Consider the following 19,042-nt stretch of genomic DNA (forward strand, 5'->3'; position numbering starts at 1 on the left):
GGGAACATCAGCTGATCCAATGGAATGGAATATTCTACCAATTGAAATCTACTCAATTGAATCAAGTGATAACTTTAAAAAGGAGTTAAAATATATTTTTAGGAAATTTTATTATTGATTATCTTACATGTAATTGATTTTACGTAATAGTTAGGCTTTTTTTTTATCTAGAATGTCAATTAAGTGTCATAATATTTTATTTCTATATATCTTGGTAATTGTGTTTTTAAGAGATAGCAACTGTTCATTTGGCAAAAAAAATAAAAAATAGTATGAAAAGTATGAATTTTTGTAATATAAGGTAGCCGTTCTTGGAGGTCACGTGGTAAGCACAGATTCCAGCATAATTTTGATAACTGCCGTGTTGGTGTTTAAATAGATTTTATTATTTTTTACGAATTGTTTACAATTTTTAATGTTAAATGTGAATCTTATACGAAGACTTATCCCTTTAAGTGCTTGTTTTTATGTAAAGCCCACTGAACAATTCACATGAATTTTAGACTTTCAATAAATACTTCATTATTATTATTTTTAACATATACATAGAGTCATGAATAGGCCCTGTCCAACACATTTTAATGCAAAAGTTGAAAAGTTGCTTGATCCTTTTGGAAAACATCTTCTCATTCAAAAGATGCTTCTTTTTTTACTCAGTCCATCCCCTTTTCACGGCTGAGGACTATTTCATATTCAATATGTCTTGTCTCTTCAAAATTTTAAGCAGTATAATGACTTTTTTCTTCTAGTTATTCTTATTAAGCATTGACAAACATACAAGTCTTGTTTTGTTGCAGTTAAGAGTAAATTCATACGCTAGCGTGTTCATGTTCTGACGCTTTCGTAGATTTTTTTTTAATTTCTTCTGTATGAAATACGTCCGCCAGGGTATGAGCAACCATTAAGTTCTCATTATTTTTTCACTAAGCGTACAGTGCAGAGAAAATTATAAGTAATTTATATGCATGTCGTATTGAGCCATATGTCTTACCATCCCGAGGATGCAGTTGAAATTGCAAATTATCATACATAGATTTAGTCAATCTGTGTCTTAATCAATCAAACGAAAATCAAGCCATGCTTTGCAATAATAAGATAAAAATTAGGCAAGCACTTCAGTGAAAAGTGGAAAATTAAATGAGAGAGAGAGAGAGAGAGAGAGAGAGAGATGGACTTTCAGAATATTACTTATTTCACTAAAAATACCAGGTACATCACATGAAAATACTCACTTTTTGACGTGTCGCAGAGAAGTTCAGCAAACAACTTTCTGACACAAAATGTGCCCACTTAAATCGCGGTGAGTTTTATCAACTTCAGACCATTAGCCGTGAGAGGTGCGCAATGCGATAAGTGCATAAATGCGTTTTTAATAAAAATCAATTTTGACTTAATCTTTTGAAATCACCATCATTTGAAGAAAAAAAATTTGATCCACCCAGACCATTAAGCTCTCCGCCTAAATTAAGTTTACATTTCTTAAAACCATCTAAACATAATAAGGGAGAAAGCATTTCGCCATTTGTTCGTAAATGGCATGACCATTTATCTTGTCTGGTTTTTATGGTATCATCGGAGAGCTCAGTGAGTAAACTCGCGTGTTCTCAGCTTCAGTAACACCCCCTTTACACTGGACGGCGTCCTTTCTGCGTTCGTTATGGTTGTAGAAAAGAGGTACAAGAATCGCTTTGGTTGCAGAGTGGATGCTCAGTGGTCGGCCAGTTTAAAGTATTTTTTACTCTCAAACGGGGCGGTACTACGGGATGCAGAAAGGACGCCGTCTAGTGCAAAGGAATTCCGTGACTACTCAACGGCCACAAAAGTGTCTTGAATTTTTTTGTGGATGTGTGGTTTAGCTTGTATTAAAAAGCTCCTCTTGGGCTTGAAAAGGGAGTTGTCAACCGATGACACTTTGGGCGTGTAATTAACAAGCTCTCTTCCCACCTGTGTAACAATCATTTTAAAAACCAGATGGCGGTTTAGTTTTTAATTAAATGTAAATGAAATGTGTCAACAAAAAGGACAATTAAAAGACACAAAACCACATATTTGACAACGAAAAGTGTTCTCTCACCTAACTTTAAAGTACACTTAAAACGTCCATTGATCCCAACCTTTTTTATTGTCAAATGACTACCAAACGCCAACTCTCGCATGAAATGTGTGAACCGCATGTCACACAGCACGTGGGTCTCGGGATTAACGTGACAATTTGTAATGCAGCGTGGTGTCTGGCGGCAGCCAACGAGTTTGGAATGTGGTAAGCAAGATGAACCAGTTTTGCCAATGCTTGTACTTTAAAAAAAAGCATTTATAAATGGATGTCACAGAGATGAAAGGTTTCTATGTGTTTAACACGTGAGGTTAGTGTGACGCGGCGCGTAGGGCTGCTTGACAGTTTATCAGAAACTTACCACTTCAAAGCTATTTAAGTTGAAAGATAAAATTCAATCATATTCACCATTTACATTAAGAACAGAACATATTCATCAGTGTTTTTACTGATCGTTTTATTATAAAACACTGGTCGTGCGCTAGGCTTGATACAAAAATGCATGGCTTATACTGCAAATGCATATAATTGATATGAACGTCACGTACTCTACGCTACATATTCAAGTAATAAAACTGGACTGTCTAAAATAATTCAAATGCATTGCACGAGTGAAGGTACCTTACCAGAGTGCTAATGTCTATAGCATATGGCTTGCATGCCATCAAGAACGTATTACCAGAATGAAATACATTCCTCATACCATCAGCTAGGAAATGTTTGACACATGGTTTCAGATCATTCTATGTATAATGAAGGTGTACAAAATATTTCTATGGATAAATGCCATGGACACGAAGTTGAATACTTCGTCTAATGTGTTCGGTCTTTCTACTATACTTCAGAGTATTAGTCCAATGTATAATGTCTGCTCTATGGCTCTAAGCTGATAATAAAAAAGAAAATAAATTAAAATAAATATTACTTATGACACCAGAATTTCAGAAATATTATTCCACAGGTGTTTGGCAGTGGTTCCCGTTTTCTGTAATAAAACACGAGGCTGCCTACATACGACTTCCACAGAAAGTGGAAATACGTCACGTATGCATGCAGGAAGACTTCGGCCATTCTCGGACGTCTTCGTACCTGTCGACTGCCGTACTGCTCTCTCCGTGGCCCTGTTGTCTTGATTTTAAAAATAAGTCTAATTTGGTTGGGCGAATACGTTGAATCTACCAATTGTACCTTAGTCACTGTAACACATAAAATAGCTAATATCGTAATAAAAAACATGAACAATCATCTTAAATTTGCAGCTATTACCACAGTACTTTACACAAGACCATAATAATGACTTTAAAAAAAAAAAAAAAAAAAAAAAAAAGAAATGATCGGTTCTATAGCAGCGTTACAAATACCTTGACATACAATGTTCAGTCCACTCTGTCTATAAAATAAGCAAAGATTTTTATATTACATACTAGTCAAACTACTTATATATCAGTCATGAGGATTCTCCTCATTAATATTTTATAGTATATTATCCATATTTTCATGTGATATATACGTTTTTCCAGCACATTCATCATAAAATCTCAAAGAAAAACTAACTTAAACATGCCTAATTATTTTTTAACTTAAGCATAATAAACTTAGTGTTATTTAGCAAGCAATAAGCTACACTATCATATGATCATCTACATATTACATCTTGTACTTTACAAAGTTTACATCTTACAAAAAATCATTGTAGCAAATATACAGGCTGTAGTCTTACTACTAATGTTACTATTTATACACATATCTACAGCAAAGCTTATAAAAAACATCACTTCACATCTTCATTTTTTCACATTTTACAAATTCTACGTAGATTGTACCATCTTGATTTAGCCTACTAAATTCCAGCAATAAGACACTTTAGTTGAATGTTTAGACTAACTAATTGTCCACCTCAATATGAATATCAGAAATTGTACTAGCAATGTATAGTCATCTATCACCATTTCAATGCTATTTAAAGGCAGTCTGAGATCAGGAAAGGAAACCTGAAGTATTTTGGTGGTATGTTGAGATGCTATTTATCTCCGTGCATAATAACAACTTCAATGGCATATATGTCTGTCATGTAGTAAAGCTTTTGCATTAAAAAAAAAAACAAAAAAACATTAAATTGTAGCTTGTTACCACACACTACATAGACCAACAAGCTTCATGTCTTGCAATGAAGATATCACAAACTAAAACTATCATCAGAACTACTATCATCTCTGTCTTTGTAATTCAATTCCATAAGAAACAAAAACTTCAGACAACCATGTACATTTTACAGCGTCTAGCTGAAGGAGGAAATGAACACTAGTTATGTTAGAGTTTATTCTTTTTATCAATTCTTATAATAATAATATGTGCACAGCTGTCACAACCTAAATATAATAACAACAACACAGGAGTAAGTATGTGAACTGAAGAACTGGTATCTGAAGGCTTGGAGACCCCTTTTTGTATCTACTGGTACACTTAACTGGACAAGTCTACTATGAAAGGGCCTAAAATGGAATTATACAGTGAAAAAGAGTTAAAATCTCCTTGGCAAATTCAAATAGCGAATGGATGCCTTACGTGCCACACCAGCACAGAGAGGATGGTGATGTGAGTGTGAGCAAATTCTCATAAAGTTCACTTCTTGCTGTTAATTAGTTAATTAACTGGCTGTGCCAAGGGCAGGGTGGGGTGGGGAAACTGAGTTTATTTAACAGCCAGGTTATTAATTTGTCTATCTCTCAAAGTAGTCCAGTCCAGTATAGTATTCTGCTTAATGTGAAATGAGGCTAAAAGGCAGTGGTGTAACTACAGCTCATATGTGAAGATCTTGAGAAAAAATGCGATCCCACATTATAATGTATATCAAACTAAAGATGAACAATTCTACCTTAGTGGAGAATATAAATGTCAATGATATTCATGATGAAAACAATGAAACATTTTCTCCTCATTTGGAATATAAACAAAAATGTAAAATTGGATTTCTCGTCTGATTTGAAATACCTCTAATTTTACATTTATAATGGAGGCACTCATATTTCATTCTCATTTATATCAATTTTAATAATTTATCAGACACACAGTGAGCTATTGTTATTAATTAATTAATTAATGAGAATGACACCATATCACACTCAAAATGACTATTATGACATAAATGATTCATGTTTAAATCTTACATCCTAAATTTCATCTTCAACTCCTTTTAAATTTTCACGTAATTCCACATATTTGGCAACATGCAGTCAGTCGATTCTGTCTAAGACAGAAAACATTTCACTTTCAACAATCCTCACTTACAATCTTCATAGCTTAACATCTTAAAGAGCTCTCCTCTAGACAGCTCCATCTAGGGAGCAATATTTGGCCAAGACATCCAACATCCATCTTTTTATTTGTTTTCACATTTCAGCCTTCCTCAATATCCATTGTGAGTTAAGTATATCCATTCAGGTGTTGTTGTCTCTCAGGTTAGAAATCGTCTGATGCTACTTTATCGTATTTTGTCTTCTTTTCAACGCGTACAGCATGTGTGGCATTCATATCTTCATACTCTGGTCGTCGCCTCTTGAAGAAACCAAGCTGTAAAGCAAATAGAAAATTTAGCGAGATTATTCAACAAAATGCTGAAAGGCAATCTAAATATTTGACTGGAGATCATACAATGTGTATTAATGTGGTTGAACTAATTGACGACTAAGAAAACTATATTCAATTAGGTCACTTGCAACTTTATTATTCTATAAACATACCTTCTTTTGAGAAACCAACAAAAGAAATCAAACAATTATCAAACTAAAGACAATTTTTTAAAATTCAAGTGTTTTCCAGATGATCAGCTTCATACAGGTTTAAACAGTTACAAAGGAATACAGTCTTTTTCACTTCCTGTTGTCTTTTTCAAAAGATTCACCCAAGTAAAAAGTGATTTACTAAGCTGATGCTGCAGACATGAAAGAATATATTCATATCTCATTAAAAAAATTCAGGCCTGGCCAGTGATGTAGAATTCATCTCTTACCTTCCATAAAACTAAGATGAGTATAACCAGTAATAATATTCCTGCTGCCACAGCAACTACTATTATCCACCAGGCGACGTCCGATTTAGGAGCCAGACCTAATCGAGGTTCTGCTTTGGTTTTTACCTGCATTGACATAGAAACAAGTTAATTAACAACTGCTAAAAAAAAAAAAAAAAAAATCTACAAGAACTATAAGAGACCCATTGAAATTTTACCAAATGCTCATTGCAAATTATATTAATATATTTTATAAAATTAAAAAAAAAATCCTTTCAAAACTAATCATAGAAACCCCTTTCCCCAAAACATGCACTCTTCTGAATTAAAATGATTTTTTTTCATACAACTGCTCAGTTTAACTTACTTTTGTGTCATCATTTTCTGTTTTGAGCTGGATAATATTTAATTCTGCTGGAATCTCTAGTCTTGCATAAGAAAATATTTCAACATAGTCAACATTGGCATAGTCCTAGAAAGAGAAACATCTTTAAATCTTAAAAATAGTTTACATTATCATTTCAATCATACAACAAGAATGACTGTATCATATTTACATCATATTTCAATGGCGGATAAAGACTGTCTTCTGGCAGGTGGCCAGAATTTTTAAAGTTTAAATAGACAGGGATCTAATTTTTTCTGTCGGAAGAAGGTCAAAATGGAGAAAGGCACAACAAAGATAATTTGGAGGACTGTCAGAAAATATCTCTGTAACCATCCCTGTATTTTACATTACATTATATTTATAGTTTTATAAAATTACAACAGTATTTTAACCAATCAATGATAAGAATGTATTTGCCCAACAAATGTGCCATTCCCACATATAGTGAACCTTACAAAAGCAACAGAACAAGACACTCACAGAATCCCATTTTAACCAATCCACAACAGGACTATATTTACCTCGACAAAAGTGCTATTCCACAGTCTAGCTGTGACCCTAACAAAGGCACTGTCTCCAGTTGTCATCTTCCCTATACTGCAGTTGAATGTGATGCACTTAGCAGTCCCAGCTTGACAGTCCTGGAACCAATTCATATACCATTAGACCACCCACAGGATGGGAAATATTATTCAGAGGACTTTTTTTTTAGACAAAAAATACATCGATGAAGGTAATCAAAATTTAAGTATGAACACTACCTAATCTTTCCCCCTGAGAGTTGTCTAGGACGTCATCCTGATTGAAAGACTCACCATAGTGACGACCTTGACCTCCCTCCCGCTCTCGTCTTTTTGAGTTCTGGCGGGTACAACCATCTCTCTCTTCCTGCGCCTCTTGCTGTAGTTGATGACATCGCCATCTTGCTTTGCGGTGGTTCCTGTGGTTCTGTTTGACTGAAAAAGATGTCATATATACCATAGAGTATCTACAGAATGAAAAAAAAATAATAAAACAACCTTTTCATATATTCCAAAGATCAATAGTGAAAAAATATGCACTTTTGTACAATATATGTATATAAAACTAGAGGATCAGAGAGGCGATACCGCCTCCGAATATTGTACCACCAGCTGGAGCAAGCGCATTCGTATAGACCCCCACATACACAAAATAAGGGACACAGCCACCAGTTTTGTGCTTGACAAGCTGTAAAAATGCAATCAACAAGAATTTTTTAACTATTGCAAAAAATATATATGGTACAATCAAATTTAAGTTCTTCGTAAGGTAGGTCAAGGGTCAATTTCAAGGTCACAGTAAATTGCCAGTATATGACTTCCTATTCAAGTTCAAGAGTAACTATGGACCTATCTCTGTCAAGTTTGAAGTTAAAAGAGAAAGAAATTAGCAGAGTTCAGTTCATGATAAAAAGTAGGTCAAAGGTCAATTTCAAGGTCACATTTAGATTGCCAGTATATGACTTTCTATTCAAGTTCAATAGTAACTAAGGACCTATCTCTGCCAGTTTTGGAGATAAAAGGAAAGCAAAATTTGCAAAATTCAGTTTATGGTGTAAAGTAGGTCAAAGGTCAATTTTAAGGTCACATTTAGATTGCCAGTATATGACTTCCTTTTCAAGTTCAATAGTAACTATGGGCCTATTTCTGCCAGTTTTGGAGATAAAAGGAAAGCAAAATTTGCAAAGTTCAGTTCATGGTGAAAAGTAGGTCAGAGGTCAATTTCAAGGTCACATTTAGATTGCCAGTATTTGACTTCCTATTCAAGTTCAATAGTAACTATGGACCTATCTCTGCCAGTTTTGGAGATAAAAGGGAAGAAAAATTTGCAAAGTTCAGTTCATGGTGAAAAGTAGGTCAAAGGTCACTTTCAAGGTCACAGTAAGATTGCCAGTATATGACTTCCTATTCAACTTCAATAGTAACTATGGACCTATCTCTGCCAGTTTTGGAGATAAAAGGGAAGAAAAATTTGCAAAGTTCAGTTCATGGTGAAAAGTAGGTCAAAGGTCACTTTCAAGGTCACAGTAAGATTGCCAGTATATGACTTCCTATTCAACTTCAATAGTAACTATGGACCTATCTCTGCCAGTTTTGGAGATATAAGGGACTAAATGTTATAATTTTGGAGTTACCATAATGTGCCTTAAATTTCGTACAGAAAAAATTAATTAAAATAAAGAAAATGTCATTTTGGTCAAAATTCTTGAAATAGGAGGTGCTCTGAAGTTTCAGAAGTTCAAATTTGATGAAATAATGTCATTTTTGAACACAAGTTGTCTGCTTTGCCAAGCCTTATGTTTTATTTTTCCAGAGTTCAAAATTTATTATCCATTACCGTACTGCACATTTTGCTTTTACCACCAATATGTACTTTTTGATACAGCGTAACTCGAAAACCGTATGGAATACAAAAAAACCGAGACCACCTCCAGTGTTGGGCTTTACATGCTCTACAAAATGCAAAAAAGAATGGGTCTCTAGCATTAACGGTTCCCGAATTAGAGACAGTTTTCAGTTTCGGTATCTTATGGCCGCTACTCCCGTGAAAATGCACCGATTGACCCCAAATTCATGGAGATGAAAGATGACCTGAAGGGTAACACCTTCCAATAATATTATTGGTTAAGTCTGTGTGGTGTCTGAATAACAGGGCAAATAATTTTTTTTTCGTAAAAAATTTCATTTTTTTGAAAATTTTGGCCCATTTGACCTTGAAGTAAAGGTCAAAGGTCAAATCCAAGGGTATATTTGAAATCTACACATATGACTTTTGGAAAGCCGTCTATAGAAATTTTTCCCATAACTCCTTCCGTAGGGTAGATAATTAGCATTTAATTTTGCCATTTTTAGACAAGGGTGCATTGCAATGAGTGCCACACCCAAACCCCAATACCGACAAAGCCCAAATTTTACGTGGAACGAGTTGAGATTATAGGTGACCTAAATCCATGAGATGGGTACGGGGGCCCTTACCGTCTAGGAGGAGAAGCGGTAACGGTAGCCGTCCGGCGGAGCCAACGGAGCCGGCGGAGCCGGCGGAGCCGGCGGAACGATCCGGACGGGACCGAAACCATGTGTACCGCCAGCGCTAACGCTGGTGGTACAATTATCTTAACATCTACTATCTAAGAACGTATCTGTAGTGAATGGCTTAAATATGAAAACCAAGCTGTGCAAATGAAGAAAAATGTGTGTGCATGTGTGTCATTAAACTAAGGCTCAACTTTAGGGTGAATTTCATCTTCCCTTCGACATAAAATACAAATACACATAACAACTGACATTGAATCTGCTAAGACCGTTAATACACTTGTGATCTCCACATAAACAATGATGTGACCAAGGAAAAGAACATCAAATTGTGGAAGTAAAACACTTGTGCAAAAGTGACAACAGTTACTGAAGATAGATAACAAGTACAAATAAGCTACAAGTAGAAATAACGCTACAGAATTTCACGTTACGTACAACTCTTTATTTGCTAGTCTACTGTAAAATACGTATAAAGCAATTGGTGATAACAAATTATGGAACATATTGTAACAGATATATCTCAAAATACATTTTTGTGACAAAAATCGGGCTATACATCATGGGGTACTAATTTAATCAAAGTAACCCTTCTTCCATTCCTTTTTTAAATTATCACTTTCTTTCTTAGACAAAATATTACCATACTACAAACTAATATCATTATCACAGAAGATATTACTATTGAGAAAGAGAAAGATGGTAAAAAAAAACAAACTATTACCCATTCCACATGTCTCAATACAAAACACTTATGCTGCACACAGTAGAAGACTATTCTACGTGAGCCATTGGCAAATAAAATGGCAGACAAGCACATTTATTTGCTTGATGGAGATACAAGGTGAACTGTTGGTTTGATGTCTTGTTTTCAGTCAAACTGGATGAACTTATCTCACTATGACCCAACTCCCATGACCACCCCATTACGATTAGGTCACCACAGAAAGCCAATCTAAATCCTTCTGTCTCACAGGCTGTCCAATGACGATTAGCTCACCACAGACAGTCAGCCTAAACCCTCTTTTATCCCCCATCTATTCTCAAAATAACTGAGATAATGCATCTTTATATTAGTTTTCTATGGTGAGCTAATCATAATATTACTAAAGCCATTGAGTCTGTCAGATGAGTTGGGTCTTTATCAACTTAGGTCAACTCTGCCTGCCTGGAAACACAACATAGAAAAGTCTTCTTCCGTACACAGCATCCAACATGCTTCATTACACACATAGACCCAACAACTTTGAGTAACTCTTTTACAACTGTAAGGTAAAACACTGTGAGCATCACAATAATATAACAATGAAAAAGTAGAAGAGATAAAAACAAAGCAACCAAACAGCAACAATATGTCCTGTTCCCAACTTACACCCAAACTGTAGTTTCTGGGGTGGAGGTATGGATGATCTTTGACCTGTGTTTGCAGTTGGCAAAAAGCAGACACAATAAAGCAAAACCATTATTTTTTATTTCAGATCTGCAATTTAGCAAGAAGCAAGTGCAAGAAGTTGATATATACTCTGTCCTTTTTTCTTAAAGCAATGCCCCTTAAAAATTAAATCAATATCATGTCACGCCCTAGAATTCTAATTAACAAAAGCATGTTTTACCCCAGACCAAATGTGAAACACAAAATTTGTAGCTCTTAACAGCACAATGTATGTAAGCTGAAAGCTAATAAAAGAGCATCTTCACATGAAAAAAAAATTTTCTGAAATGTAAGCATAACATATCCAATTCCACAGATCTATTACCACAAAAGCAAAACAAATATAGCATTGTACCTGTAAAAATTGCTAAGCAAACTGCACTTCTAGGAAATGTGTGATTACATAAAAGCAGTGTTCAGTACTTTTCCTTCTTCCTTTTACGCCCCATAAATCTTATTCAGTAACGTGTTAACTTTAATCTGTGCAAATCTGGGCTACACTTTACAAAAATATTTTTCAGACAAAAGATTTTTTGAATGTCTTTTTCAGCTTTCAAGCCAGAAATTGTTGCCTACTTAAATTCAGAATAAATCTGTGGTAATACACTTAATCAATCAACACTCCATCTGAAAGCTTAGGCAATTGTTACTTTTTGCTAAAATAGACTCAGTTTTCCAATTACAGTGGGCTACTGCAAATTCAACTGGGTTCAAAAGGACTCAATGCTCTTGAAAATATAGGTGAACCTCCTAATGAACATCCTTTTGTAAGATAACAGTCAAAAGAAAGTCTGTCTTCTCTCAGAATAAGATGTCCCCTATAAATCAAACTATTGGTAAATATTTTGATGTACATAACATAAAGATAAGAATCAAACCTATATTTTCCATAAAATAGCCTGATAAAAGTATACTTACTTTAATACCAAGAGGGTTCACTTGCCCTGGCTTCATGTTACACTTGCCAACAGTGCCCTCCACCTAAAATGAATAAAAAATTTGTACTGATTAAAACTTGCAAGGTGTATAGAAAACATATTATAATCTCATAATTTAGATATTATCCTACTAATGCAATCACCCTTCTCACCCTTTAACCTCTCCATATGTATATTTATATGTACTGTTCTCCCCTATGCATTACATGTACACACACACATGCTGTCAATACACACATACAGATTCAATACTTACTATGGGTGTATGAACTAAATACAGCAGGTGCTTGCCCTGTTCATAGTTATTAGCCACCTCATATGGCCACTTGACTATGATATTTACTCTCTCTACTGTGCCTGAGCCATTGTTGATGATCTGATGATAGAAAACAAAATATCTGTATTATAGTATAGTGTTGTGATTGTAAATGGAGAGTTATAGGGAATTTGTGTTTCTTTTAGTTGATTTGTATGTAGGCCCTAGCATAAACAGGAATCAATGAAATACTTGGCCAACACAATGTACTCATGATCATGAATCTTTATACGAGCATCAGGGCTAGGTATCAGTTAAAATATCAAAATGTCAACAATGTAGAAAACAGAACTTTTAAGACAATATTGCCAAATATCAATATATATATATAAAGGTTAAATATCTATACCTCATAAGTATGGTTAACTTCTTTTCCGATTTGTTCCTCATACTTGATCTCACTTTCCCCGACAACTTTGCCACTGTAGAACAACTGCTCTGGGGCTGACCCTCTGCAAAGGGGAAGACAATAGACGATAAAATTATACACTAAATACAAAAACTGAGCCACTTACATCATAAATTGTTCAGTATCTTAAATCAGGATATATGGACACATACAATATGAATACAGATTACATTAAAGCAGGGTTCAATGATATGTCATGGACTGCCTATCATCTGTTCTAACCTTTTTGAGTAAGTCCCTCAACAAACAAAAGCAAAAATAAAGCGGATAATAATAAAAAGACAAAGTAATTAATCAATACACTTCATTTATTTAGTGTAAAAAAAATATCCATGTCATTGTACTCACCCTCTCAGTAACATATCTGTCTCTATGATGGGTCTGAGAGACAAAGAAAACTTGTTGTTCCCCTCATCTACATCAAAGCTGGTACTGAAAGACAAGTAGAAATGTGTGAATGTACAGTGCATAAACAAAGCCATTAGGTTTTGAAACTGTTTTCCAATGAGTACCTTTATTTTTACATATAATTGCCTACATAAACAATATATATTTGAAGGACTTACTAGATATTTGTTTGCTTATTTTATAAAAGTGACACAGGGATTACCTTTTCTGCACCATACCTAAGTAAAGTCACCAGCCCCCCCCCCCCCCAAAAAAAAAAAAAAAAAAGAAAACAAACTATCAAACAGCTCTATCACAAATGGACACTCACGTGTTTGCCTGTATGTCAATTATCAAGGAATCCTGAGGAGTCACTTTGTTTGTGCTAAACTTCAGCGTGAGCAGTTCTGAGGCTCCCTGTGCGTAGGGGTTGCCCATGTCACACACCCGCCTTGGCTCATCTTGAATGGGACGTGTGCAGACGCGAGTCTGGAATATCGCAACAATACAGTGAACAGGTTATGTATGACACATTAGATGGCAGAAAAAAGCACATTAACATGTTTAAAATATTAACAGCATAGTGTAGTCAGATTTCTATCTTTGAAAATAAAGAAAACAGAATTGCAGCATGAAGTGAGGTTTATGAATTAAGTAATATAAAAAGTATCCTATGCAGTGGCAGATTTAATTTCCGAAAAAAAAAATCATGCCAATGGGGGGGGGGGGGGGGGGGGGGGGGGGGGGGGAGGAGAGAGAGAGAAAGAGAAAGATTACCTTGCCCTCTACCCCGACATAAGAAAAGCTGGGCGGGTGTGTAATGGTCAGGGTGGCAAGGTACGCCGACTCCCTCATGTTGCTGAAATCAATGTCCAGCAAGACTTCCTTGTCCTCTCCCAGCTTCAGAACAACTGTACCATCCTTATCACTGAAATAAGACAAAATGGTATTCTGACGAAAGTTCTGGGACAATGTTATAGTGAACAGTTCTCACTATACCACGTAACTTCAGTGTGACTGATGAAGTCCCAAGTGCTGGCATGCTGTTTTTGAAATGGAATGTAATTGCCTATTTTAACTTCTCAGTTAGCTTCATATACATTTGACCCATTTAATATATATGGAAAGTGCAGAAAGAAAATAAAGCTCCTACTTACGTTTGGAGTTTTCTAAATTTGGCAAAAACCCTGAGGTCACTGTGACACTGGTCGTCAGAACCACACTTCTTCACAAATGTGGCCTGAAATCAGAACAAAAGAAATCTCAGAACTTTGCACGTTAAACAATTATTTTCCAAAAAGATTAAACTACAGATAAAAAAACATATCAATAAAGTAAAGAATCTTTCTTTTGCATTTATATATTTTCAAGACATCCGAAATCATAAGGTTAGTAAGCAAAGACAGATAGTCAAACTAAATTTTATGCCACACTTACAGTAAATTCTTCCTTTGATTTGTCAGAGTCTATGATAGGATAGTCGTTCATCCTGGGCAGAGCGCCCCCTATAGTTGGTTGTGGCACTGTCTTCTCCTGTAGTGACCACTTAAGCATAAATGGTATCGGGCGCAGGATTTCTTTGGTGCCATTCTGAAATATTAACACCATTTGTGAAATTGCTAAATTAAGTGACCGAAACAATGTAAAATTTTCATCATGACCTTATTTTTATTCTACCAAATTTGACAAAGTGCAGTTAAATTTGATTTGGGTATAACATCCTTGACCCCAATGTGCCAAATTTTATGCACCAACCTTACTAACCTTGACCCATTTCTCTCACCTTGACATAGGCTATCTCAGACAGGCAGACATCTTTCCCTGCCTCAGCCAGGTCCACAGTGCGTGTCACCTCACTGTCCTTCATGTTATCCTGGGGGAGATTGGCAAACTTCAGGCGAGGGATTTGACTGTCGGAGTCCACCGTGAAGGTGTACTGCATCCTAATGGAGTCCCTGAAGCTGAGATAAACAGAGCAAGGGTAAAATGTAAAACTGAATGATGAGGAGGGGATAGCATTAATGTTGAAGAATTACAGGCAACTGGAAACGTTTTCTGTTCATAAAATATCAACTCAATCATGATAAAATACAACATCTAATAAACTTTTCTATAAACTCTAATATTAAAATTATATTAAAACATTATTTAACATATTAATCCTATTCATTTCTTTTAATGAAATTTTATTATGGATAATCTTACCTGTATTTTCTATTTATATGAGAAATAGGCCATTTTTATCTTTTTTACAATTTTCTTTTTCAAATTTCAGAAATTGAGTTCTTAAGCAATTGTTTTTATGTAAAGTCAAGTGAACATTTAAGAAATGGATTTTAGACTTAAAATAAATTTATTATCATTAATATTCACTAAATTCTCTTTTACTTTACAAATATTGTCTTCTTACCTGTTGGTTGGCTCTACATATTTGAAACAAAACCTATAGATGGCGCAGCTGAGCTTTGTACCGTCACTGCACTCGTAACTCTCAGGGTCAATCTTAAACGGCTGGTCTTGCCAGTTCACCAAAATTCTTAAAATTGGCTGCGCCCTGAGTAAAATGGCAGTGTTAGATTGGAAGGCACCAATAAGAAGATCGTTGTATTTATTATTGTCAAGGTCACGACCTCCTGAGAGGGAGTAGCCGAAGGACGTGGGTGCTGTCATGCCAGAAGGAAGGGCAAGGTCACTGGCCTCAATTCTCTGAAATATGTAAAATCTAGTATTAAAACTAATTCAAAATATAATAACCAGATACATAAAAATGTAATCAAATTATAAAAGTACCTATGTATCAACAGTCTCCACCTTTAATATTTATTTAACTATGTTCTTAGTTATCCATTACTGTTCATAACTTTCATAACCTATTTCAAAATAAATAAATTGATTAATTAAAAAACAAAATCTAAGACACTGCCTTAAATGGGCTAAATAGCCACTCTATTTTCATTCCCACACTGAGTGCCATATAGCCAAGCTGTACCCCTACCTGAGAGTATTCTTCCTGGATCCCACTCTGTGAGCCATGGTAGATGTACACTGCTCCATCTCCTTCAAATGGGGCACCAACAGCCAGATCTGGAGGAAAATGAATTCATTAGTTTAGTAACGATAACAGTATATTAATATCATTTCAGCATAGGATCAGAGAGGTTGGGATGTCCACTGGCTATGAACTGCCAGTTTTCTGTCAGTTGTAATATGAATGAATAATTATTGGAAACATAATGAAAAGAAAAAAAAACCTAAAAAAAAAAAAAAAAATGCTACATTTGCTATCTAAATTTGACAAGGCATACAAGGTCATAGTCTGGACCTTTCAATTTATTTATCACGCAATAATTGTTTTAAGCAGTCTGAATATACTGGAGTTCATACCGTCATATCCATCATTGTCAATGTCCCCCATGTTTGCTAGTGACAGTCCAAACTGAGCATGCTCACAAGTCAGCTTGGCGCAGTCGGCCTCTGTCATCTTGCGACCTAAAATTGTCTTTGGTACTGTCCTGTCTGTAATTCCCTGGAAAATACAGAGTACTTGGGATGTTTAAAAGTGTAACACTTTTCACAAATTCCTGGAAATTCCAAATCAAAATCTATCAACGTTCATATACTAAAAATCTACATCTCATCCAGCAGTATTCAACAATATAAAACGTGTTACAGAAAAAACATTGAAATCCTTATGTGATCTTCAAAAATGACCCCTTTTTCAAAATCATCTGCCAAGAATCAGCCCTTCTTAACTATCTAGTTTTATTTCAGAAGACCTACCCCAGGGCCATTTAAATAAACATAGATGGCTCCACCTGCACGCTTCTCTTGACGCTGATCTTTATCTACGTAATATGGTGCACCAATCACTAGATCGTCTAACCTGAAAAGTTCAAATAATAAAATTGCAAAGTTCCAACGGAATTCAAATATAGCCACCGATTCTGAAGATTATTTTTGTTGAAACTAAAAAGCATGATAAATGCCATCACTTTGCTTACTTACAGAATCACTTTGCTTACTGACAGAATCACATGCATGACTCACATGCACTTGCTTACCTTTACTAAGTTAAAATGAGAGAGAGAGAGAGAGAGAGAGAGAGAGAAAGAGAGATTAACTCACTTATCGTTATTCAGATCAATGACAGCCACGGCATATCCATACATTGAGCTCCCTGTCAGAATGTACTCTGGCTCCCACTCCAGAATACTTCCAGACACAGGTTTACGGAACAGGACCACCTGGCCTGAGTTCTGGCTGCGCGGGGCACCTGCCACAAATGTGTCCTGACCATTGATCAGCTTACCATAGGTTGTAGAGAGACCTGGAAAAAAATTTATCTTATTAAGTAATAGTAATGATTTCTGAAATGTAGGGACACCTAGAAAATAACTGGCCTAGTTGTACAACAGTAATGAGTTTAACAAATATGAAAGAGATCTAGAAAAAAAAAAAAAAAAAAAAACCCGACCTAGCTTACCCTGTTATGATATCCAAAATAATTGAAGACCTAGAAAAACTTACTTATTTTATCTTGCAATTTGCTTAAAGGAAATCTTAACCTAGGGCGTAACCAAAAGAATATTGTAAATCAAGCACCAAGTGCAAGAGTCTTGACAAAACCACCACCAACAAGTAGACTATATGCAACCATGTTTGCAGTTTGAGACTTCATTTCAGTTTTTTAGATTAATTATCTTTAACAATCCAATATGAAAATATATAATCATATCTATTTCTTTTTAAATATACACTATAACTGGTCAACAGTGTAAAGACCATTGTTACTACTCACCTAAATAAGAATTAATACCCACAGGAGGTACGGCAGTATCAGTAGGCTTGGGCTCGAGAGCAAGACTTGAATATGTCTTCTTATCTATGTTCAGACCTCTTAAAACTGTGCTCTTCAAAAGTGAACCTGCAAGTGAATAAAGATAAGGAATGAGCAAATAAAATAAATAAAAAGCTAGTTTGTAAAAAAAAAAAAAAAAACTGACACCTTTTATCATTTCTAAATTGATGAACTTATTTTAACATAGCAGAGTGCATGCTGTTTGACCAATGGCTCCGTCAGTGAATCTTAAAACCATCTCTCTCTCTCTCTCTCTCTTCATAAAATTCCAAATAATTTTATCAACTCACCTCTCCAATTTCCAATTCCAGGTAAACCAAGGAGCAAGTCTCCATTCTAGAATAAGAAACAGTGATGTTTACTTCATTATTTTCAGGAATTCATTTTGAAACATACCTAAATTTCCCTCTTGCATGGCAGACTGTAATCTTAAAGCATTTAGGGAAAGTCCTTGTTGAGTTGAACCGTTCTATGTAATTTCAATAGTGTCAAGGGAAATGAGCCCTTAGAAAAAAAGCTGCATATTAATGAAGGTAAACAACAATTTCAATACTAAGTATGTTAGAGAAAAAATTACTGCTTTATTGATAGTGAGTCATCATTTTACTCTGCATGAGATGTATACTCACGGGGGCTAAATCTAAACTGCTACCAGCCTGGCAGTAGCCGTATTCTAAATGTCCGTTCTCCACTGGTTTATTTTCACATGGTTCCATACGCTTTTGGAAGTTCAGTTCCTTGGTTAGTATGACACACATTCCAAAACCCCATTTAAACTGGCTCTTTTTTAACCTGTGAGCGCATGTCTGCAAAAACAATGACAGGATGTCTTTACATGTATTTGTTATCCATTACAGACTATAAGCTAACATTCCACTGAAACACTCTTAGGCAAAATTTGAAAAGATATTTATTCATGCCAATTTATCACTGATTATTTAATTAATAATGTCTCAGTGTATAAAAATTCGAACATACATCAAACTTTGATTCTTATTACCCCACAAACTGTGAACGGGCATTTAATTTATTTCATTTTAAACCGACCAATCCCCCCCAACCTCCAACACTAGCGAGCACACGCGCGCGCGCGCGCACACACACACACACACACACACACACACACACACACACACACACACACACACACACACACACACACACAGATGCCTGTTCTAAAGATTGTTAGGGACCATTCC

The 19,042-nt window shown here is 35.3% G+C and overlaps 1 protein-coding gene across 1 annotated transcript; it reads right to left on the reverse strand.

The window, feature by feature from the left end:
• Positions 1 to 2,489: 2,489 nt before the first annotated feature.
• Positions 2,490 to 18,625, reverse strand: LOC106177668 (integrin alpha-PS1). The gene is made up of 22 exons (XM_087012517.1): positions 18,473 to 18,625; positions 18,134 to 18,179; positions 17,784 to 17,909; positions 17,111 to 17,312; positions 16,766 to 16,868; positions 16,370 to 16,511; positions 15,981 to 16,069; positions 15,396 to 15,691; positions 14,769 to 14,946; positions 14,423 to 14,575; positions 14,143 to 14,225; positions 13,763 to 13,913; positions 13,317 to 13,474; positions 12,947 to 13,030; positions 12,539 to 12,641; positions 12,130 to 12,249; positions 11,854 to 11,916; positions 7,266 to 7,406; positions 6,972 to 7,091; positions 6,430 to 6,534; positions 6,063 to 6,188; positions 2,490 to 5,623 (listed from the first exon to the last, which is right to left on the reverse strand). The coding sequence occupies exons 1-22, from the start codon at positions 18,599 to 18,601 to the stop codon at positions 5,513 to 5,515; spliced, it is 2,829 nt and encodes a 942-aa protein (XP_086868643.1). The 5' UTR covers positions 18,602 to 18,625; the 3' UTR covers positions 2,490 to 5,512.
• Positions 18,626 to 19,042: the final 417 nt, after the last annotated feature.

This window comes from Lingula anatina, chromosome 5 (assembly GCF_051362555.1).
Source record: "Lingula anatina isolate TDL-2025a chromosome 5, LinAna3.0, whole genome shotgun sequence".
Classification (NCBI taxonomy): Eukaryota; Metazoa; Brachiopoda; class Lingulata; order Lingulida; family Lingulidae; genus Lingula; species Lingula anatina.